Source organism: Callospermophilus lateralis, chromosome 12 (assembly GCF_048772815.1).
Source record: "Callospermophilus lateralis isolate mCalLat2 chromosome 12, mCalLat2.hap1, whole genome shotgun sequence".
Lineage (NCBI taxonomy): Eukaryota > Metazoa > Chordata > Mammalia > Rodentia > Sciuridae > Callospermophilus > Callospermophilus lateralis.
The window spans coordinates 98837755-98861312 of NC_135316.1; the positions used below are offsets into that span (position 1 = coordinate 98837755).

Consider the following 23558-nt stretch of genomic DNA (forward strand, 5'->3'; position numbering starts at 1 on the left):
AGCTAGGTGGCAGAGTACTTATCTAGCATGTACGAGGCACTGGGTTTGATACTTAGCACCACATAAAAGTAAATAAAGCATTCTGTCCATCTACAACTACAAAAAAAATTTTAAAAAAAAAGTAGTTGACATATTCCATTTATGTCAACAACCACAACAAAAACCTATGTATTTGGTGATACTCTGCTCTAATTTTGGCATTCAGCACCTGAAACATAGAAAACACCAGTTAATATTTGTTGAATTTATGAACAAAGTTCCCTTCAGGTCATTGGGTTCTGTCTTTTGACCATCCCCCCACCTCTAAATCTCAGGCGATTCTTCACACCTCAAATCAATTTGAGCATTCCAGCATCTAATGCAAGGAATAATGAAAATGAATAAAGCATTCTGGATAGCACTGGCCTGGTGACCTTTGGATAAGTTTTGCATGTTACTTGAAACACTGTGGACTACATGAAAAAACTTGTCACACTAGAAGACTGTCACTCATTATCTCTGTCTATTTTGTGTGTCTATGAGCATCAAGAAGCAGTTCCAACATGGGGACATAGCAACATATGAAACATTCATGTGTCTCACCATCCTTAGTCTCAGATGTAACTCAAAAGGCAGCACAGCTTGTTTATGGCAAAAATAAGACTTAAACTCAGAACTCCTAATACTGTGTAGAGTTGTGGTGGTCTTTCTTTCTTTCTTTTTTTTTTTTTCCATTTTTCCCCTCTTTTGTTACCCCACATGGTCTTACTAGCACTTTACAGCTATGGTTTTGTCTAGTAATTTAACAGCTGTAGTTCCTATCTAGTGACTTAGCAACTTTTGGAGCAGAAAGATCAATAGATTAAGGAGAGAGACTTGTATTTGGAGAATACATAAATTGTCAACTTATAATATTAGAGGGGAATGCTATCTATTTTCTTTTCTCAAGTCTTCCACAGGGATTAATGGCTTTCAGATTTGGTTTCCATACATGGCTGGGGAATGGAAGCCAGATATAGGAGATAAAATACTAAGTAACAGTTTTGGTACATTTTTATAGCTTGTATCACTACAATTAAGATTCTAGAACTGACTTGCTAACAGATGGTTTGAGAAAATTTAGAAAAGAATAATTAGCATTTCTGTTGTATTTTACAGTATCCATAATACTTTAATGGATAATTCATATAAACTGCTTGGCTCGGAGTCTGGCACATACCAGGCCCTCTGTAGATCCTAGCTGTTATTAGTAATGTTATTATCATCCGCTTTCTTAATATGTTAATATTTTTGTTTCAAATATAAGAAGACTAAAACTCACAAAGGTCAGATCACAGACTCATGGAAGCAGAGCTGGGACTTCTAGGTTCTCCAAATCCAAATCCTGTTCTCACTGGCTTGTAGTGCACTGTATCTTGATTTTGGCCATGACCTAGGGGTGGGCCTTTACCTCGGCATTGGAGACCCACCACATAGTTTCACAGGGTAGGTGTGGGGCTGGGGGGGCATATAAGCAATATTTTGAGATAATTATTGTGAAAGTGGCATATAAGGAAAGAGGGTTGAGAAATGGAGATGAGACCAGTTAGAAAACTTGTAGTACGTTGGGTTTGAGTTATTCTGGAAATGAAAAGCTTTTTGTAATGAGTTTGAAAATGAAGAGAGAGTTTCTCACATCCAGTAATTCCTGCTCTGCCCTCCCCTGTAATCACTGCCCAGCTAGACCTGTCCTTACAGCCTCTCCCGTACTTGATGGCGATTAGAGGCTGTTGGAGCCTTGGCTTCCCACCCACTCTCCCTTGCCCCACACTGTTTCTAACTTCTTTGACTGTAGTGTTGGCTTGAACTGTGCCAGAATATTTGTAACCTGCCACTCTCTTTTGAGTGCCCTCAAGGGCCATACTGTCTCCTTTCTCCCCTGTGCATTTGTTTGCTTTTGCCATCTGTAGCCTGATAGTTCTGGTTTAAGTCTAAAGACCTTTTTAATAGACACCACCAGTGAATCTCATGCCAGTGACCCAGCCAAGTACAACATGTCATGTATAAATTGATGTGCTCTTCTTCCTCTTCTGAGTTTATCACTGTAAAGAAGAATGTTAACTGCATTGGTGTCATAACCTTAGTTTTCCAGAAAGCTATATTGTAGAAATTCAATGTTAAGGCTTTTTAAGGAGTTTTATTTGGTGCTATTTGTTCTTAATGATTTGGAAATGCATATTTTGAGATTCTGTTGTAACAGTACAATAAGTCTCCCAGATAAATATTTTTCTGTTTGTAATTTAAAAGTTACCGAAAGTCTTAGCTCTTCCAATTTTGAAACATCTTTTAGTCTTCTTCATTTAGGGATAGCTTTAAAAAAAAAAAAAGTAAATGTAATTGAATCTTAAATGTGTATCCTATGCATGTGATTTTCTTTTTTTCTTTTTTGTACCAAGTATTGAACCCAGGGATACTACATCCCCAGTCCATTTTTTTTATTTTTTAAATTTTGAGACAGCGTCTTGCTAAATTGCTGAGGCTGACTTTGAACTTGCAATCCTTCTTTCACAGCCTCCTGAGCCATTGGGATTATAGGCATGCACCACCATGACAGGCCAACATGTGAATTTTTTTCATAAACATTTTTGTCAAGGATTCTGAAATGAAGGGTTCTGAGAAGATATGTACTATAGTCTAATCCAGATATAAATTTAGGTAACAGTTCAAATGGCTTGCATGTTCCTAAACCCATAACTCAATCTTTTCAAGTACAGTAGTCAAGCCTGTTTTTGAATGCACGATTTCAGATTTCAGCTCTCACTGAAGATAAATGCATGTCTTACTCTGAACACCTTCTGAACACCTTCTTCCTTTGGATAGATGAAAGCTATTTGCTCTTCCTTGTGTATGTGCCCAAGCTTGGGTTTCCCCTGCTGTTTAGATAAGAAGCAACATGCTTTGTTGGCAGATTTTTAAATGATGTGTTTTTGATTTGGTGACTGGAAGTCATTAAAATGTCGATTTTAGCTACACATGTAGGTACCAAATATAGATCAACAACTGCTTTCTGCCATCGTATTTTGGATATCTTAAATATTATGTATTTTGAGAGAGAGAGAGAGATACTATCAACTAGTTTATTTAGACAGTTCGTGCATTTGGTTTCTAAATGACAAGGTTTTAGGCTTCTAGTTGCAAACACTTCTTTACAAATAACACATTTCTGCATGGGTTGTGTTTGTTTCTAATAATAAAAGACCAAATTAAATGTAAGCATCATTATATTTTCTCTTTTTAACCGACTTTTGGAGTACTGTGGTATTTTAATACTCATGAAAGGAATTGTGAACACAGTTTATAGGTCTGAAAGTGGTGAAAATGTTTCAAATTATCATCATTTTTATTTCCAGTAACATGTTGTCCTTTAATGTTAGTATTCTTTATGCTTTCAATCTTTAGCCACTGTTTGATATAAATTAAGTACTGCAAGACTTGGACAGATTTAAAATTGATTGGCGTCGTTGGCTGAGTAATAAACTGACCAGCCTAATCATGCAGCTTACACAGCTTAACCACCATTACTCTCATGTATATGCCTCAGTTTGTCTTGAAGTTTATTCTGTTTAGATGAGGAAATTTTTTAATTTACTTATCTTTCTGATTTTTTTCAATTTTTTAATTGAGGTATAACTTTTATCCTCTCAAGTACACAAATCTTGAGATTTGGTTACACAGTGTGCATCTAGCTGTGTAACCAAATCCTAGATGAAGACGTAGGACGTTTCAAGCAACACAGCAGGCTCCCTCATGTTCCGTTCCAGTTACTTTCATATGCAGAGACCATTATAGATTAGTTTTACCTATTATTGAACTCCTGTCATTCAAGTCCTCCTTTTGAGATTTACCCATGTTGTTGTGAGTAGTGGTAATTAATTTTCTTTAATTGAGGAGCGGTATGCCCCTCAGGTGAACGCACTATGATTGTTCTGTTGATGGGCATTTGAGTAGTTTCTAGATGGGGCTTACTATAAGTAAACCTGCTGTGAACATCCTAGTACATGTCTTTTGGTGAATACCTGTACACTCTGGCCATATATATATAGGAATAGGATTATTAGTTTATAAATACATATGTCCAGTATTAGTAAATACTACTAAATGGTTTTCCAAAGTAGTTGTAACCAGTTTGCTTTCCCACTAGTAAAAGTTAAAGTTGCTCCACATCCTGACCAAGATGGATATTGTCAGTCTTTTAGCTTTGGCTAATCTGGTGGCATTCTAGATATTTCATTGTGATTTTAGATGTTGTTTCCCTGGGTGTATAAATGTTGAGTACCTTTTCATATGCTAATGGTTATTTGGGTGTCATCTTTTGCCCATCTGAAAAATTGGATTGTGTTTTTTATGATTTTTAGACATTCCTTATATTTCTAGATACATCCTTTATCGTGTGTGTGTGTGTGTATGTGTGTGTGTATTTGCATATGTATATATATTGCAATCACCTTTCCCCAATCATTGGCTTACCTTACTTTTTCACTTGCTTAGTGGTTTCTTACATATATATATATATATATATATCTTTATTTTGTTTATTTATGTGGTGCTAAGAGTCGAACCCAGTGCCTCACATGTGCGAGGCAAGTGCTCTGCCACTGAGCCACAATCCAGCCCCAGCTTAGTGGTTTCATTTATTGAGTAAATTCTTAATTTTAACGAAGTCCAGCAAAACACACACACACACACACACACACACACACACACACACAGATAAAAAGAAGGAAAGAAAGAAAATTTATAGCCATGTTGTTTTGTTTTTACCTTTTTGCACTGACTGGAAACTTAATTGTAAAATTTCCTCCTTTTTATACTTAAGTCTTTATGATTATAAAGCATAATTTACATGAATTATCATACCTTTTTAGAATTAAGCTTGTATAATTGTAGATTCACATGCAATTGTAAGAAATAATGTATTCCATGTACCATTTGCCTAATTTTCTCCAATGGTAACATTTTGCAAAACAGTAGTACAACATCATGGAATACTGACATTGATCTAGACTATTTGCATCTCCACAGGGTCACTCAGGTTTCCCTTTTGCAGCCATTCTAACCCCGCCCCCAGCCCAGCTCTGTCTCCTCTCCCCATCCTTAACTTCTGCCAACCATTTGTTTTTCTTTTCTGTAATTTTGCCATTTCAGAAAGTTTTATAATTGGAATCATATAGAAATGTAACCTTCAGAGACTGGCTCTTTTCTATCAGCTAAATCCATGGAGATTTGTCCAACTGTTACATGTACTAATAGTTCATCCCTTTTTATTGCCAAGTAGCATTCCTCAGATGGATTTGCCAGTTTTGCACTTGTTGAAGGATACCTTGGTTATTTCTGATTTGGGGCTTTCATGAATAAAGATTTTATGAGAACAGAAGTCTTCTGAAATAAATGCTCAGGGGTATAACTTCTCATTCATATGATAATTACAGGTTTAATTTTAAACCTGCCAGACTGTTTTCTGAAGTGGCTCTTCTCTGTTACACTCCACCAGTGATGTAGGAGTGATCTACATTCTTTCCAGCCTTGCTGTCATTTTGGTGTTGTCTCTGTTTTTTATTTTACATATTCAATGGGTCAAAATAACTCATTGTGCTTTTAATTTACATTTCCCTAATTCCCTAGCATATTTTAACATATTTTCAGGAGCTTATTTTCCATTTAATTCCTCTTTAGTGAAATGTCTATTCATTCCTTTTTCCCATTTTCTAATTGGATTGTTTGCTTTCACTGTTGAGTTTTAAGAGTTCTTTATGTATTCTAGATATTAGTCCTTTGTCAGATGTGTAGCTTGAAATAGTTTGTCCCAGTCTGCATCTTGTTCTTTCAGAGCACAGTTTTGATTTTGATCAAATCAAATTTATCAGATTTTCATTTTATAGATTGTTTTTTTTTTTTAAAGAGAGAGTGAGAGTGAGAGAGAGAGTTTTTTTAAATATTTATTTTATTTTAGTTATCAGCGGACAAAACATCTTTGTTTGTATGTGGTGCTGAGGATCGAACCTGGGCCGCATGCATGCCAGACGAGCGCGCTACCGCTTGAGCCACATCCCCAGCCCCACATTTTATAGATTGTTTTTAATCTCAAGTGTAAGAATTCTTTGTCTAGCCTTAGCTCAAGAAAATTTTCTCTTGTTTTTCTCCAAAAGTATTATCATCTTGCATTTTATGTTTAAGTCATGATCCATTTTGAGTTGACATTTGTATAGTTAGTTTAACACAACTAATTGTTTCATGCATTTGTTGAAAAGGCTATTCTTCCTTCATTTAATTATTTTTGCAATTTTATTAAATGTTAATTTTCATATTTGCATAGGTTTATTTCTGGGTTCTTTTCTGTTTCATAGATCAATGTCTGTCCTTCAGCCAATATCTCACAGTCTTAATTACCGAGCAGTATATAAAATGTGTTGAAAGTGGTGTAGTGATTTTACCCATTTTATTCTTCCTTTTCAAAATTGCCTTTCATGTAAATTTAAGAAAATTATTGCTTTTATCTAAAAAAAAATTAAAACCTTGTTGGAACTGTGTTAAGCTTATATATCAGTTTGTGGGAGAATTGACTTATTTCCTATGTCAGATCTTCCAGTCCATGAGCATAGTATGTCTTTCCATTTATTTAGGTCTTTAATTTCTTTTCTCAGGAATTGTATAGTTTTGGCATACAAGATCAGCACATGGTTGTTAGAGTTATGCCTGTATGATTTTGGAGTTGTTGTCAGTGGTATCATTTTTAATTTCATTGTACATGTTTATATTGCTACTCTGCAAGAATATTGTTGATTTTTGTGTGTTCATCTCAATCTAAACTCACATATTAGTTCTAGGAGAGGTTTTATTTTTGTTTTGTGGTAGATTCCTTGGGATTTTCCAGATAGACAGTCAATGTCATCTGGAAATGCAGTTTTACTTCTTTTTATCTGGCTCATATGTCTTTATTTTCTTTCCTTGAGTTTCTGCTTGTGGAATTGGCTAGGGCTCCCCATCCTGTGGAGAGTAAGAGTGATGCTAGTGCATGTCCTTGCCCTGTCCCTGGTCTTAAGGGGAAAATGGTCTTCCACCACTAAGTATGATAGTAGATGTTGTTATCCAATTGGGGAAGTTCCCTGCTATTCTATTTCTCTGACAGCTTTGATTTTGAACAGGTATGGTGTTTTATCATGTTTTTCAGTGTCAATCAATACAATCATGTGAGTTTTCTTCTTTAGCCTGTTCTTCTGGTAGATTCTTTGATTTTGTTTCTTTTAAACCAGATTTGCATCCCTAAAATAAACCCTACTTGGTCAGGTGGGGTACTGAACACCTGTTCTGTAGCTTACACCAGGATGATGATATTACACTTACCAATTCACTGCCCTCTCCTCTTCTGAACCCTGCTTCTCAAACACCCAAATTTTCTAAACTCTCCTTTTTAAATTTGAATGCTTGGCCTGAGGAGAACATAATATTGAAAGGGCCCATAGTGAAATATACACAATTACTTTTTCTTTCTTAAGAGGGCCTAAAAAGAAAGTGTTGAAGTTTTATTTTCTTATATTATCCCTTCTATTAAAAAAAATTTGAGGCTCCTTGTTGATAAATATAATATTTTCCCAAGATTTCTAAAGACTTAATCAAAATAATAATTCTGAAATAACATTAAAAAGATAATTTTTTTTATTATTAATTCTACTATTAATTAATTAATCATTTTTTTTACTAACTTTTAGAAATGAAAGAAATGCCCAAATGTTTGGAAAAAGTTGAAGGTTAAAATCCTGTTCTCTTTCTATTAGTAGAAATTTGTGGGGGGAAAAAAAAAAAAACTTTCAACAAGACAAAATTTGAGAAATAAATGATTTTTTTTTTTTTTTTTTTGGTACCAGGAATTGAACCCGGAGCGCTTAACTACTAAGCCATATCCGAACCATTTTTACTTTTTATTGTATTATTTACTTTTATTATCCAATAGGTGGGTTGTCTGTTGTTTGTTGATATCTCCACCCTTAGGATGGTGAAGGTTATCGGGTGGGAGGATTGGTCTTAGGGGCCGAGCTCTTGGAAGTGGGGTATAGCGCTTGCCGGTCCCTGATGGGAAACTATAGCCCAAGGATCTCCTTTGGGGACCGCTCATGTGATGTCTCACTAAGTCGCTGAGGCTGACTTTGACTTTTTTTTTTTAAAAAAAAGCCTGTCTTACTGTTTCTACTGGGATCCTCGTGCCTCAACCTGCCGAGCTACAGGTGTGAGCCACTGTACCGGCAAATGATTTTTATCTTACACAATAAAAAGTTTCTATCTTGAAACAGCAGACATCTTAAAAAAGACTCCCAGATAATCAGTACAGACAGCTGGAGAAATCCAGAAATAGTCTTAAGGTCAATATGAAGTAAGTTGACTAATTTATTAGCATAAGTGAAAAATTAAACTTTTATAGATTATTCACCCAAGAAAGGAAATAGCCACTTCTATAAGAAAGTAATTATTTTGTGAAGTTTAAGCTAGGACAAGGTTATTTTTAGCGTACTTATTAAGAACTCCATGATACACTATTTCTTTGTAAATTGTGATTTGTATAACAAATACAGTTTTCAAATACGATCACAGTGCATTTGAAACAGCAGGTAATAAGAGGCATGTAGTATTTCCCCTTGGGAGTCTAACATTTTTAGTCCTGAGATAAAGCTATACTTGTAAAATTGATAATTACCTATGAATCATTTTTTATTCTCTGTCTGTGTGTGTGTGTGTGTGTGTGTGTGTGTGTTTGTGTTGTGTTTTCTCTGTGGTCTAAACCACTCCCTCTCTGTATCCCTTAACTAGTCCATTATCATATCTTTGTGCTGCCTCCAAAATCTGTGGTCACACATCCCATAACAACGTTTTGGTCAGTGATAAACCACATAGAGGATGGAGTATACCATAAAGCACAAGTGAGTAGTTGGCTGTACCATCTAGGTGCTTTCGGTGATGAAATCACCCAGCAACTCATTTCTCTGAACAAGTCCCCATCGCTGAGAGACACATGACTGTATTGTACTAATTTCCACAGTCATTGGTCATCATGCCAATTCCAGTCCCCATCATCTCTTATCTAGAACACTGCATCATCGCCTGTCTTACTACTTCTACTCTTGTGCATCTAAAATCCATTTTTTCTCATTAACCGCAGTGACCTCTTGTCACACATGCCATGTTTCTTCCGTGCTTAAAGACCTGCAGTGGGGCTGGGGATGTGGCTCAAGCAGTAGCGCGCTCGCCTGGCATGTGTGCGGCCCGGGTTCCATCCTCAGCACCACATACAAACAAAGATGTTGTGCCCCCCGAGAACTAAAAAATAAATATTAAAAAATTCTCTCTCTCTATCTCTCTCTCCCACTCTCTCTTTAAAAAAAAAAAAAAAAAAAAAAAAGACCTGCAGTAGCTTTCTCCTGTTCTCAGAATCTGTGCCTTACTTTAGTCAGTGAGACTACACATTCTTTCTTCCATTATCCTTTCTGTTTCTCTTTCCCTTGTTCTTTATGCTGTCTCCCAGCTGTTCTCCTTTTTCTTTCTTGAATAAACCTAGCACTTTCCTTTCCTTTTACATTTGCTTTTCCTTTTGTCTAAAATATTCCATCCCTAGTTTTTTCCTGTGGCTAACTCAACTCTCAGCCTTCAAGTCTCTACTTAGAATTTACTTCCTTTAAAAATCATTTTTTGCTTACTTCATGAAATATTGGCCTATCCATGTTACTATATATTAATCATTATTTTATTGGTAAGGACTACCACATCTTTAGTTATATTATTTGCCTGATAGGTTAATGGAGAACTAGGAAGTTAATTCATGAAAACCGGTGAACACGAAATTTGTAACATAAAATATGAATAAGCCGGGCATGGCAGTGCATGCCTGTGATCCCAGCAGCTTAGAAGACTAAGGCAGGAGGATCGCAAGCTCAAAGCCAGCCTCAGCAACTTAGTGAGGCCCTAAGCAACTTAGCAAGATTCTATCTCAAAATAAAAAATTAAAAAGGACTGGGCTGGGCTGGGCACTGTGTGCATGTGCACACTTCTAATCCCAGTGGCTCAGGAGGCTGAGACAGAAGAATTGTGAGTTCAAATCCAGACTCAGCAATGACGAGGTGCTAAGCAACTGAATGAGACTCTGTCTCTAAATAAAATACAAAATAGGGCTGGGAACGTGGCTCAGTGATGAAGTACCCCTGAGTTCAAACCGCAGTACCAAAAAAATAATAATAATTTCTGGACTAGAGTTGTGGCTCAGTAGTAAAGCGTTTGCCCAGCATATATGAGGCACCGGGTTCAAGTCTCAGCATTGCATATAAATAAACAGATAAAATAAAGCCCATCAACAAATAGAAATACATATTTTTAAAAAAGGCTGAGGACGTGTCTCAGTGATGAAGCACCCCTGGGTTCAATCCCCAGTACCAAAAAAAAAAAATGGCTAGGGATATAGCTCAGTGGTAAAGTGCCCTTGGGTTCAGTGCCCAGTACACTGCCTCCACAAAAGATAGGTGTATGTGTGTGTGTGTGTGTGTGTGTGTGTGTGTGTATGTGTATGTGTGCATGTGTGTGTATATGAATATATATGTGTGAATTATCTCATATATATCTAAGCTCAGACAAATGAACCAAGTACAGAGAATAAGGGATGATTTTAAAGACAAAATTTGACCAAAGCCCTGAATGGTAGTTTTCATATATATCTGCCTACATCAACCCCCACCAAAAGACTATGTTATCATTTTTGCTTTAAGCATTTATGTATATTTTAACGAAACTTAAGAGGAGAAAAATATTATGCTTACCCAGATATTTACCATTCCTGAATGATGTTAATTTTTTTTCAGAAATTTCATTTTTCCTTTGATATCACTTTTTTTAGCCTGAATAGCTTTCTTTAGCATTTATTTTAGAACAGATTTGCTAGTGATAAATTCTCTTATTTTTCCTTTATCTGAGAATGTTCTTATTTTCCCTTGAGTTTTGAAGAATATTTTTACTGATACAATATTCTGTTGATAAGGTTTTTGTTTATTCTTTTGGTATTTTAAAGGTATTGTTCCACTGTCTTCTGGCATCTGTGGTTTCTGATAAGAACTCTTTGATTATTTTGTTTGTTCTTCCATAAACAATACATTTCTTTTCTTTGGCTGCTTTCAAGATTTTATCTTATCTTTGGTTTTAGTAGTTTGATTATGCTGTGTCTCACAGTGGTTTTCTTTTAATTAATCTTGTTTGGGACTCACTGATCTTCAATAATTTGTAAAATTATCCTTTTCACTAAGTTTGAAAAGTTTCCAGCCATTATTTCTTTTCATTGTTTTTTTCTTTTTCCTGAACCAGTCTGTTTCTTTCTATCGTCTCCAGTGGCATGCGTGTTAAATGTTTTATATTTTCCCACAGATTCCTGATGTTCTGCCCATTTTGTCTATTTTTCAATCTTTTGTCTCTATTTTTCAATAGGATAATTTTTATTCTCTATTTTTAAGTTCACCAGCTCTTTCTGTCTACCCCATTCTTCCCATCCAATGATGATTTATTTCAAATACTATAATTTTCAGTTTTAAAATTGTCATTTGGTTCTTATTTACACTTTCTGCTGAGAACATCTTATCTTTCTGTTCCTTTCAAGAGTGTTTGCCTTTACCTCAAGGAACATAGTTATTCCAGTTGAGTGTCCCTTATCTGAATGATGGGAACCAGAAATATTTCACATTTCAGAGGGTGTTTTTGTTGTTGGTTTTGGAATATTTGCATAGGCTTTACTGGTTGAACATTCCTAACCCAAAATAAAAAATACTTCACTGTTGTCCAAAGATTTTCAAATGTTAGAGAATTTTGGATTTCATATTTTTGGATTAGGGATGCTCAAATTGTACTGGCTTCTTTAAGATCTAGGATGTAAACCTCTATGTTATGTCACATCTATTGATTGTCTTTACCTTTGAGAATTAGTGATGTTTTCCTGGTTCTTTGTATGTTTGGTGATTTTAGATCCTATTAGACATTTTTAGTATTATGTTGCTTAGACTCTTGGTCCTGTGGCAGTCTTCTGGAAAATTTTGGTTTTTTCAAGCAGATAACCAACACACTTTAGTTCAGAGTGCAAACTCAAGCTCTCCTTCAGGAGAATGTTCCCGTGTCAGTCTTGTTTTCAAAACCTTCACTGTCGTGTCTTGTGCATGCACCACTCTGGAACTAATTTGAGACTCAAGCAGTGGTTTAAACTGCGGTTCAGTCCTCAAAACCTTTATTATACTCCCTTTAGTCTATCCCACTCATATAAAAATCATTTGAGCTCATGTTGATTAACACAGAATTAAGATTCTCTTTCTCTACCTCTGTCCTCTCTTAGATTCCTCCCACATGCTTCAGATCGCAGAGGCTCATTTTCCTGCCCTTCTAGCCAAAAATGTGGTGTTTCTTTCAGAGTTTTAGCTTTCTGCACTGCCATATGGTCCCACAAGTGGGTTCATCTTCTAGGCAAAAATGGGGGGAGGGGAAGGAGAAAGAGAAGGGGGAAAATACTCTATGAAATTTAGGGAGCCCTTTCCCAGTTTCATTTGTCAGAAAAACAGATTTCTTTTTTATTTGATTTTAGTATTTTGTTCTGAATTTTTATTTGAAATCAGCCAGAGATAAAGACTTTAGTGGACTTCTGCCATTTTGGCCATAGACCTCAAGTGGCTTTTTAATGCAGCATTTAATGTGCTTGTGAGATGCATTTCTATCATCAGTTGGTCCATGTCAATCAAACTAGTAGGAATCTGCTTTGGTACAACATCAACTGTAGTAATTTCTATGAAAGCAGATTATTTTACACTGGTGTGATATCTCTAATATCTTTGAATATTTTCTTGGTATCATTACTCCTGGTACATAATTTTTACATAACATTTACAAATTTCTCTTGGTTCCTCTTCAGCATGCATTCTGGAATAAGAAAAAGAGCAAAAGACTCTTTCCATTATTCAGTTACTCAAACAGCCCTATTTCAATGGAGTATGTAGTCACTTCAAAACAAGTTTGGAGGAAGAGGCCAGCCTTATTTAGTGCATGTTTTCTACTCTTAAAAATTTAAGAGTATTGATGTTTCTGCTAGCAAGCTGTGGTAGGAGCATTCGAGTGCTAGCCAGAAGCAGTCCCCTCTTCAAATCTCCCATAATGCTTTCTGGGAAGATTGAAAAATATCAATCCTGAAGGCGGAGAAACAGCTCTGAAAAATTGTAGTATACAAGTTGTAGTATACATTTCTGGATGTCCACTGAAGCTGTGTGTGTGGACAATTTGATGCACTCACCTAGAAATGTGGTTTTTCTGGTTCACAGAGTATGCAGAAGTTACACATACATGTATATATACATGTACATTTTACATGTCTTTGAGACAGAAGTCATACTTTTAGGTAAGTTCATCAGATTGCTGTTTATATTAACAAAAAGTGGTTAGAGAAGCTTTATATGACACTAAAAGGGAAAGAATAACTAAATTATGGTACAGTTATGGATTCTATAAATTGGAATACTTATTCAGCCATTAAGATAGTATATGCCATTTATTGAAATGGAAAACTCCATAATATTGAGTAAAAATTGAAGTTATCAAAGTAATTGCAATTTTTTTAATAAAATGCATATCTGCATTTATATAGATGTGTGTAGGAAAATAGTCTGAAAGGATATACAACAAAAAATTTATACCAGTCATTCTCACAAAAGTGAAATTGAGATTGTTTTCCTATGTAAATATGGCTAGGATATATTTTTAAAATCATGATAATGTTTTTTAATTTGTGCAGAGAAAAGAAAGAAGAAAACCTGTTTTTATTTTGGGGTAAAGAAAAGGTTTCAGCTGTGGTCTAGGCCAAACCTGACCATGCAGGTGGCTCTTCTCTAATCATTCTTATTTTTATTTTTTTTTAAATCTTGCACAAAAAAAGAAAAGTTTTCTACTAGTGGGCAAAAGAACTAGGACGCATGAGCAGGGACAGGGTGTCACAGACCACATCTCCTTACTCAGGGGCAAAGTTGAAACTCTGGCTTTTATTACTAGCATTTAACAAAACTGGAAGAAAGGACAAAGCAGGTTGCCTTTAGGCAAGGGTGTCATGAAAGTGATTGAAGCATCAGGCATTTTTGACTTTTCTCCTAGTCTGAGATTTTAACACTGGGTGGAAAAGTTGAACAAGGGGACTTGGAAAAGCCTTTCTGATTCTCATTTCTCAATTCAAAGAGAATTGTACTTCAGCCTGCATATGACGAAGAATAGCAGGACGCAGTTCTCATGGAGGATGGCATTCTTTTTTTGTTTTGTTTCGTTTTTGGTGCCGGGGATTGAACCCAGGGGCACTTAAGCACTGAGCTTCATCCCCAGCCCTTTTTAAATTTTATTTAGAGACAGGGTCTCACTGAGTTGCTTAGCACCTCGCGGTTGCTGAGGCTGGCTTTCTGCCTCAGCCTTTTAACATGTTTCATGCTTTCAAAGGGAGAGCGGAAAGAGCTGACAGTGGTGGCATCTGACTACAGTTGATCACTGGTGAATGAATGAAGGGAAGGAGGAACCCATTCTGCAGTTGCCACAATTTAAATCCATAAGCTTTACACATGCGATGTTTGAGGTCACAAGGTCATTGATGTGACCAGTGATTCCTAAACTTTCTGAAGCTCAGAATCAGTCTTCAGAGCATGTGTGTACTATATTTCTTGATCCTTCAGATTTAGTAATTCCAGAGTGGGGCCCAGGAATCAGTATTATTCTTTAATTTTAGGTTGTTTTGATGATCAGCCAGGTTTAGATACTACCATATACATATGCACACACACATCAGGACAGGAATGAGATGGGAGAAAATCAAGTCCATTGATGACACATCAGATGCTTTTGAGGTATTGATATTTACAAAGCAGTGCACAGAGAGGACCATCAGTTCTACAACTAAGTGGGGTTTCATTCAACCTGTTAAGCACCCATTAAAAGAACTGTTTTTATTTATTCATGCTCATGAATACAATAAACAGTATAGAGATTCATGTTAATAAAACAAATGTTTGTCCACAGACCATGAACAGAATTATTTGTTCATGATTTGGACAGCCACTGTCTGACCCTGGTCTTGCTCTTGAGGGCACCACCAAGGACAATATGCCATTGTTGAGACACCTGCTAATGCTCAAGATGCAGGCAAGACGGATCCTGCTCACGACCAGGTTATCGATAAGACATTGATTTGAGTAGTTTGGGAATTTTACATTTCCGGTTTCATCGCCAGAAAGTTTAGAAAGAGCAGGGAAATAAAAACAGCCCACAAACTTGTTAATGAAAATAGAACATGAAATGCAAAGAACTGCCATCGCTGCTAAGTGCCCAGTCTTCCTGAATAATAAGAGCAGGCCCTGCCCTCGATGTCATATTTGAGGCCACTTTTGGTGCCCAGATCCTCCATCCTGAACATGTTTCCTACACCACAGGAGCCCTGCAGGAGTTGTGAGGGGCTCTTCACATCGATCTCACAGGCTGGTTTGCCCTTCCTTGAATCACCAGGCATGAGCACCAGCTCGCACAGAGTCTGAGCCACAGCCCACTTGAAGTGTTCTCCCTGGTCCCTACTTCTCGCACCCTTCATTTCCTAGCTCACATGCCACATTCCCAGTGGGGCCTGTGCCCCCAGCATGCTCCCTGATCTGCATTTCTGTTTTCTTTTTCCTTTTACCTTTAAGTAAACCCGTAATTTACTTATGTTTATTGTTGATGTCTGTGTCCTCTGCCAGACTATAATCAGTGTGACATGTTGTAAGTGGGGACAATGGTACTAGCACATAGTAGGCTCTTAGCAAATAGGTATGTGTTAAATAGAAGAATAAGTGTATGATTCATTGAGTACTTACCGCCAGTTAGGTATGTTACATCAGTCAGTTTTCAGTGTGGCCTTGGGTATTCACTTAATTATAAACATCTCCCATAATTGTGTTAGATCGACCTTGTCAGGGAAGCATGGTGGCTCAGGTGCTGGTGCATCTCTGACTCCTGCCTGTGAGTCGGAGTGCCCTGGCAGCAGCTGCTTTACTGGTAGAATCGAAAACGCTTTGGCCCCACAAGAGCTCAGGAGGGTTCCCTACATTTTGGCTTCGCTCCTGTGTACTTATCTCTTCTAAAGATGAGCCTGTTGGATGTTGTTCTTAGAACAGGACCCAGCCCTCAGCCATTAAGCTGGTAAATGATAGGTGTTGATTGTAGGTGTGGCCCCCATGTCTATAGTGATTTTTAACCTCAGAGTTTCAGCCCATCTTGGAAAGGATCTAGTCCAGCTCCTTTTAGACTGTAAGACACCGAGGCACCAAGAGATTAAGTTAATCTAAATTCATAGCGCTAGTTAGAGACAGTTCTGAGACTGAAGTCCTGGTTTTATTTGGGGGTTTTAAGGAAACACCATGAGAAATGGCAAAGGGTTAGGAGGGAGGATCCAGGTTCTTCCAGATCTTATCTATCATGCCAACCCCAAGACTTCTGAGCTCCCTCCCCATAAGTATCAGTGTTGTCTTTCCTAAGTCCCCAGTGTTTTAAGAATGCTTCTCTGCTCTTCTTTTTACTCATTACCATGAGGCTCAACAGGTGTGAGAGAAAAGGGACCGGCCAGTGTCAGGTGCTTTGGTATTGCTTTGAACTCCGTCTCTCTTGCCTAGTTTATCTCATTCCAGTTCCCTGACTTGCTTAGCTCCTCCTCAGGAACTTTACCACCTTTGATCAGTTTCGCTGGCTTCCTAACCCTTTGCCATTTCTCATTTCTTGAGAGTAAAGAAACATCTACTGGAAAAAAAAAAAGAAAGAAAGAAACACCACCCTGCTTTTGTCTAGTACTTCATTTCTTAGCATCATCTCATTTGACCTTCATAGTAACCTTGTGTGTTCAGTGGGAACAGATACTCTCCTTCCTTTTTCACTGATGAAGAAATGTAATACAGATAAGTGGAGGAAATGATTTGCTTAGTCTTGCCACCTCTCATTGGCAGGGCTGGGAGCAGAGCCTTCAAATCATAGTTTAAAATATTTTCTGCTGTCCCAAATTTTAATGTTAACAGAAAGAGAGACAAAATTTATCACCATCTGGTATTCTGAAATCTACATAATTTTTCCCCTAAAGATTGTACTCGGTTTTAAAAATCTTCTGAGGATATTAATCTGCATTTTTATAGTGTCTTTAGCATCTTGATTTTAGAAAAGACCATTGACAGCTAAGTTGTATATAGAATAGACAGGTTCTCTGATACTGACTGGATTTTCATCTACATTATTAAATGTTATTATGTGGACCTGTGTTTGCAATGTTGTGGTGGTCCTTTTGAGAATAAGACTACTGGTAAAGTTTACTCAAATTCTTGGTTTAAACAAGCTGTATCTTGGTTTAAAACTTGGTGTTTACACATGTTTGTATGTTAAAGTTGTATCATACAACTTAATAATTTGATATTTTTCCAAGTTTTGACAATCTGCATATTGTAATGAATCCTGTGCATTTAAACTAAGAGTATAAGAAATGTTTTCTCTTTCAGTATAAAACATGGTCTAATACTGCATTTCAACCCAGAAGTCTTTCTTAAAGTATTTGTTTCTTAACTATAATAGAAAGTAATATCATATCTCCTTCCTCTTTATTATTAATTATTATTAACAGAAATTGAAATTATTTTTTAACTTAAATTCAATCAATACATTTTCCTTAATTGTATTAATGTTTATAAGTTACTTCACTGATGAGGAAAGCATGTAAAGCATGCTGAGCCATGTGAGCTTCCATAGGAGAAGGACATGCAGTTATATCTTTGCAAGTAAACAGATGAGAACTGACATTGTGACGGGGCTGCAGCGGAGCTCCTCCAGCTTCTCTGCAGCACAGGTCAGTCAAGAGGGCTTATTTGCAGAGTAGCTGATGGGTGGCGCTCTGTAGCGCAGCTTCATTCTCCTTCCAGAGGCCAAGAGGTCCACACAATCATTTATATGTAAGAGTCCTAGAAGATGTTCAATGTCCTTGTGTCATGTGTTCAGAGCTCTCAGCATGATGTAACCCCAGAAATCACAAGGTACAGTTGATAGACTGTAAATTCAGAGTCCTTTGATAGAAATTGGAGTTGTCCAGATCTATTTCCTACAAAATGATCATATCCAAATTTGAGATTTACCCTTGATGTTACTCCCACTAATTTTTAAGCTGTTGTTGTTTTAAATTGCTAAATGGCACACTGCCTGCAGTATGCCCTCTTGTTGAGGCCATTCTTAGTCTGATCTAGTGCCAAAGAGAAAGTGAGATTCTTTTGGGAATATGTTTGGTTTAACAAATTAGAGTGAGTACAGAACCATCTTGATAGTATGATAAAATTGTTCAAGTACTATAGCAAACAGTAACTATCTGCCTATTATTCAGTTTCCTGAACGATGAAAACTGATGAATCCTGCCTCAGTAAAGTCTTGACTATGTGGTGGTTTCCTCTTCTTACAGATGAACTGTGTCTGGTCACATTTGGTATCACTGGTGTGCAGTTTTGCTATTCCCCTATAAATCAGAGATGCATTCTGCTTAGGGGAACACACATGGGCGCGTGCCCTCCCCACTGCCTCCCCCCCCCCCCATTTATACTAGAAATCACAAAAAGCACACACACACAGAAAACCCTTTTGAAATAACCTTTAAGGTGAAAACAGTGGTCTTATGAAAATACATTAGCTGCATTTCTTAGATGACACACAGTAGCAGATCAGCACCAGGTATTTTCCACACTATGACATCTGGAGCAGCCGTTGTAAAGATAATCATCTTTATGTCTCAGAATAATTTAGGACCTCTTTTCTTTGTTCTGATCACCAGCTTTATCAATTTAACTTTTTCCAAACATATTTACTCAGAGACACTCTAGTTAAAAAAGAAAGAGATAAATAACATTGAATAAGGCCAATGATTGAAATGTTTAATACTTATCAGTCTAAAAAGAACCATAATTGTTTCTCTTTCAATTAACTAATCTGTAACAGTCTTTTAATAAAGAGATGAGACATTGTCATATTTGGTGGTTTTCATCTTAATGATTTCCATTTATTTTGGTTTATTATTTAGGGACTCTTAGAACATTATTGGTTTGGAATACTTACAGAATATAGTAAAATTATAAATTGTTTGTTTACTCACTAAAGCTAATTTTTACATGATCACTGAAATTTTGAGTAAGCATCTCTTAGAACAGAAAATATTTCAGATTAATCTAAGAGGAGTTAGTCTGAGATTCTAAGAATGATTTCCCAACTATATCTTGAAAGGTAACTTGACTTTTAAAGGATGTTTAATTGATTAATTAAAAACATCATTTTGAAAAACTCATTTTATGATCCACTCTGAGAGCATCTTCAAAATGCCCTCAGGTAGGTGTCAAGCCAAGTAGTGCAAATACTTTTTCATGCAACTGAAGAGACCATGGTGGAATTTGGTGGGAAAAGAGAAAATTCATTCTACCTGTATAACTTCATGCTAACTGCTACGTTATGTGTGTTTTGTTTGTTTTGTAGGTATGAGAAAGTGCCAGTCATCTTGGTTGGGAACAAAGTGGACCTGGAGAGTGAGAGAGAAGTGTCCTCCAATGAAGGCCGAGCCCTTGCAGAAGAATGGGGCTGCCCCTTTATGGAGACTTCTGCCAAGAGTAAAACAATGGTGGACGAACTCTTTGCAGAAATCGTGAGGCAGATGAACTATGCTGCTCAGCCTGACAAAGATGATCCGTGCTGTTCTGCCTGTAACATACAATAGCATCCAACTCTGGCTGTCCTGGTCAGGATTTGCCCGGTATTGTAGGCGATAGAAACTTCGTCTACTCCATCGCAGAGTTGGCAGGATGCATAGTGTGAATCTCCAGTGCACTGCAGCTCTATTCACAAATGAGCAGTGACTGTCAGCCGATGTCTCTGAGTACATTTGGGTTCAGTACCTACAGTTTTCACCATAGTCCTCAGTCTCCTTTGTGCATCTGCAACTTGAAGGCATAGCCCATCCATCTACAGGGTGATCTCGTTTGAAAACGTTGACCGCGTTGTCGCTGAGTTGACAGAAGCACCTGTTGTATAAATTTAAAATAATCATGAGGGAGAAAACAGAATTCCTATGACCACTTAACAATTAAAATATTTTGTCTTCTTTAAAAAAAAATAAGTAAAGGAGAAATATTTTCCTACGAGAGTACTGAATTTCAGGAATTGGGATGGAGTCTCTGACAGTGAATTCCATCGAGTGAGAGAACAGCTGGCCTGCCCACAGCGTCGCAGGGAAGCCTTGCTCAGCTGACATGTTTCTGTCTCTCAACGTTGACGCTTAATTATAGATGTTCTCCTAATTTGTGACATGGAACTAACTCGTGCATCAGTCCTTGATAGAGCAAAAGTCAGAACAAGGTTGTGTGGAAATCCAGTCTGGCTCTAGAATCCGTTCAGTCACCTGCTTGGCCACAGAAATGGAGGCCGTCACAAGGGTTGGATCCGAGTGAAAACTCCCAGCCCAGCCTCCGTTGCCCGAGCACGGCTGGCCTTTCCTTACTGAACAAGAAGGAAGCAGCTGAGGGGGAGATGCCTAGCCTTACTAACAGCAGCACTGAGTAGATGACTAGTACCACCACGAGAGGAAAATGAAGCCATGTTGCAGCCACAGGTTCCCGTTCGCAGAAACCGCACAGGACAGCACAGATATCTGGCATTTTTACGTTCGTTAAAGCAGCCAATGCCTCCTTGCCTTTAAGGGCTCTGGTTATGACGTGACCTTGGCTAACCTGCTCTGGAAATCCAGTTTGCTGTAGCAGAGCTTTATTGCAGGCATTTAAAAAATTGAATAACCATGTGAAATAATTTGGGCTTAAAAGTAGAACATAAATTATAGAGTGGAAGGTTAGGGACAAAAAGCCTTTTATCTTTAATTTGCCTGGAGAATTCTATAAAGGTTTTCTTATAACAATTTTGCCCTGATTACTGAAGTGGCAAATAAAGCTAGAGTGAATATTTTGTTTTGAAAAGGTGCTCAAGCTCTGAATTTTTGGTTTTCATAGCCGTGAAGTATTTATCATTTGCATGAGTAATGGCACAGGAAAAACCTATTCCGAAGTTTTACAATCAAGTGTAGAAGGGTTTTCACCTCACTTCAGAGTTAGAATGCTGAAGAGATTATCTCGAGCCCGCCCTCTGGAGATAAATTTGGCCTTCAGAACTGCAATATCACTGAGCCTGCAATATACCTACCACCCCACATTTTCTTGGTTTCAGTCTTGTGCAAGTAACCTCTGGTCTTACGTGTGTAACTGAGGGAAGAGTGTGTGTTTGTGTGTGCATGTGTGTTTATCGTTCCTAAGAATTTGGCACAAGTCGGAGATAATTGCCTATACTGAGAATCTATACTGCAGAATATAGTGTATTGAGAACATTTTTTCCTTTGAAATTATTTAAGTATCTTTTATACATCATTGAAATCGTGGGTAGCCCCCGAGTGTTTAGTAACTGGCATTAAGCCTACAGATAGAAATAAAGGTTGATAGTATTTTTCATAGAGAAGAAAACTGAAGAAATAATGTGGGTGAAACCAGGCCGTGGTTGTTAGAGAAATCTTTGAATTGTGAATATTTACATTCTTCAGTATAATTTTTTATAACCTTGGATTATGAAGCACCTTGTTTATAGGGCAAAAAGTTTTAACCAATTTTCTTGAAACAGATTTCACTGTGTAAAAATTGATTTAACTCAAACACATAGAGAAATCAAAGATTCAACAAGGATGGTTTATCTACTGAAGTAGAAATATTTATTAATGAATTGGTTGAGTTTTGAAGCCTCTAACTTCTAGTAATGATCATTTTCTTAGAATTTCATAATTCATAGCAATTTATGATAACTAAGACTACATATTAGAATCAGCTGTACAGATTCCACGTTTTCTATCATGGATTGCTATGCAGATGTGAAAAATAGGTGAGAAAATGAGAGGTCTGGCAACATGTTAGGTGGAAAAGGTGAAAATTTGGGGCTTCCTGAGAAAGGTTTGTCAGACCAGGTGGACTTTTACCATAAGGATGTTACTAAAAGCTGATTCGGCTCCCTGACCAGCGTTGCCACACAGCCCTCTGTGGGAGTGACAGAGCATAAGTGGTCCCTGGGCGGGAGTCCCTCCTCTACCCTGTCAGCCTTCCTCTGGCAGGAATCCAGCTCGGCCTGAATGAATGTGTTTGCTGAGATGGGAATAAAAAGCTCAAGAACAGAAAGATTACACTTGTTGGCACATGAAAAAAATAGTGGCTACAGAGGAGAGTTGGTGACTGTGGGTCACTATTTATTTTATGCCCTGATCAGACTAGCAACTACTTAAGTGGAAGTTTTTCTAACATGCCTTAAAAATATTATGGTTTGATCCAAAGACCCACTTTTTCTTTAGCTCTTGTGATAAGGTTTTCTTTTGTTTTTGACTTTGATTCAAAGGCAGCATTTTTTTAAGTTCTTTTTCTTTTAATGTTGCAACTTTTGGGTTCCTTTAAGCTGTGATAGTGATGGTAACTGATGCCTTTCATTTTGTTCAGCTTACACAAAACAAGCCAGCATCTGATCAGAAGTATTACATAAAATCTTCCCTTAAACTATTGAAAGGTGCTTTGATGATTTTCCCCTTCGGTTTGTAGATTAGGACTGAACTTTTGCAGTTGCCATCATTTTTTCTGTGGTAAAACTACTGATATTTGCTTTTCAGTATAAAAGAATGTTGCCTAAGGATGTCTGGTGTTTGTTTTCAAGGGTGGTTTTTCCAGTGTGAATGTTGTCAGTATCTGAATGTGAAAGTGTTTTGTTTTGTTTGTTGCTGTTGGGTTTTTATTTTTTATTTTTTTGGATTTTATTCTTATCAATAGTCCTGTATTAGCGCTGGTTAAGCTTTAATTGTCTCTTTAGCCAATCAGATGTTAAAGACTATGGGGGTCTTTTTCTTTGTTCTTTTTTTAACTTGTCATTGTGCATCTATTAAATCTTGATCAGGGTTTCAAGAATGACTGCAGTAGGTTTTGAAAACAGACTTGTCATTATTGATTTGGGGTTTCCCAGAGAGATAGTTCACAGTTAATTGTTCAACTCTAATACAACTGACCATTTAAAATTGAACAACAGTTTATTGTTTTGTAACAATGTCAGTTGTTAAACCTTGACATTTCAATTAAAACACGAATTGTAGTTATAACTCAATGCAAATTCAACAGTTGTATTTGGAGTTAAATTATTTTAACAAATAAATTTATTTAATGAAACTCTTGGTTTTGTTTTTTGTTTTGAACATGCTCATGAGTGAAATTATTTATTTCATACAGAAACAACTATGAATTTGTCATGTAATGAATTTAGTACTCTTCCTACGGAAATATTTAAGCTGAATTAAGTTGAGAATTCATCAAATAATGGTTGGCCATTTCCATAACCTTGAAAAATAAAAGTAACAGGAGGAAAATTTTTAAATGAGTCATTTTGAATGAATATAAATGTATCTTTATAAGTGATTTTTTTAT

At 36.9% G+C, this 23558-nt stretch overlaps 1 protein-coding gene across 1 annotated transcript in view; it reads left to right on the forward strand.

Annotated features, from left to right (window-relative positions):
• The window catches only part of Rap2a (RAP2A, member of RAS oncogene family), a 37557-nt gene extending 14254 nt beyond the window's left edge, over nt 1-23303 (forward strand). The window contains exon 2 of the mRNA XM_076871999.1: nt 19555-23303. Within this exon, the coding sequence (XP_076728114.1) occupies nt 19555-19792 (238 nt within the window). The 3' untranslated portion in view covers nt 19793-23303. The remainder of the gene's footprint in view (nt 1-19554) is intronic.
• The last annotated feature ends 255 nt before the right edge of the window (nt 23304-23558 follow it).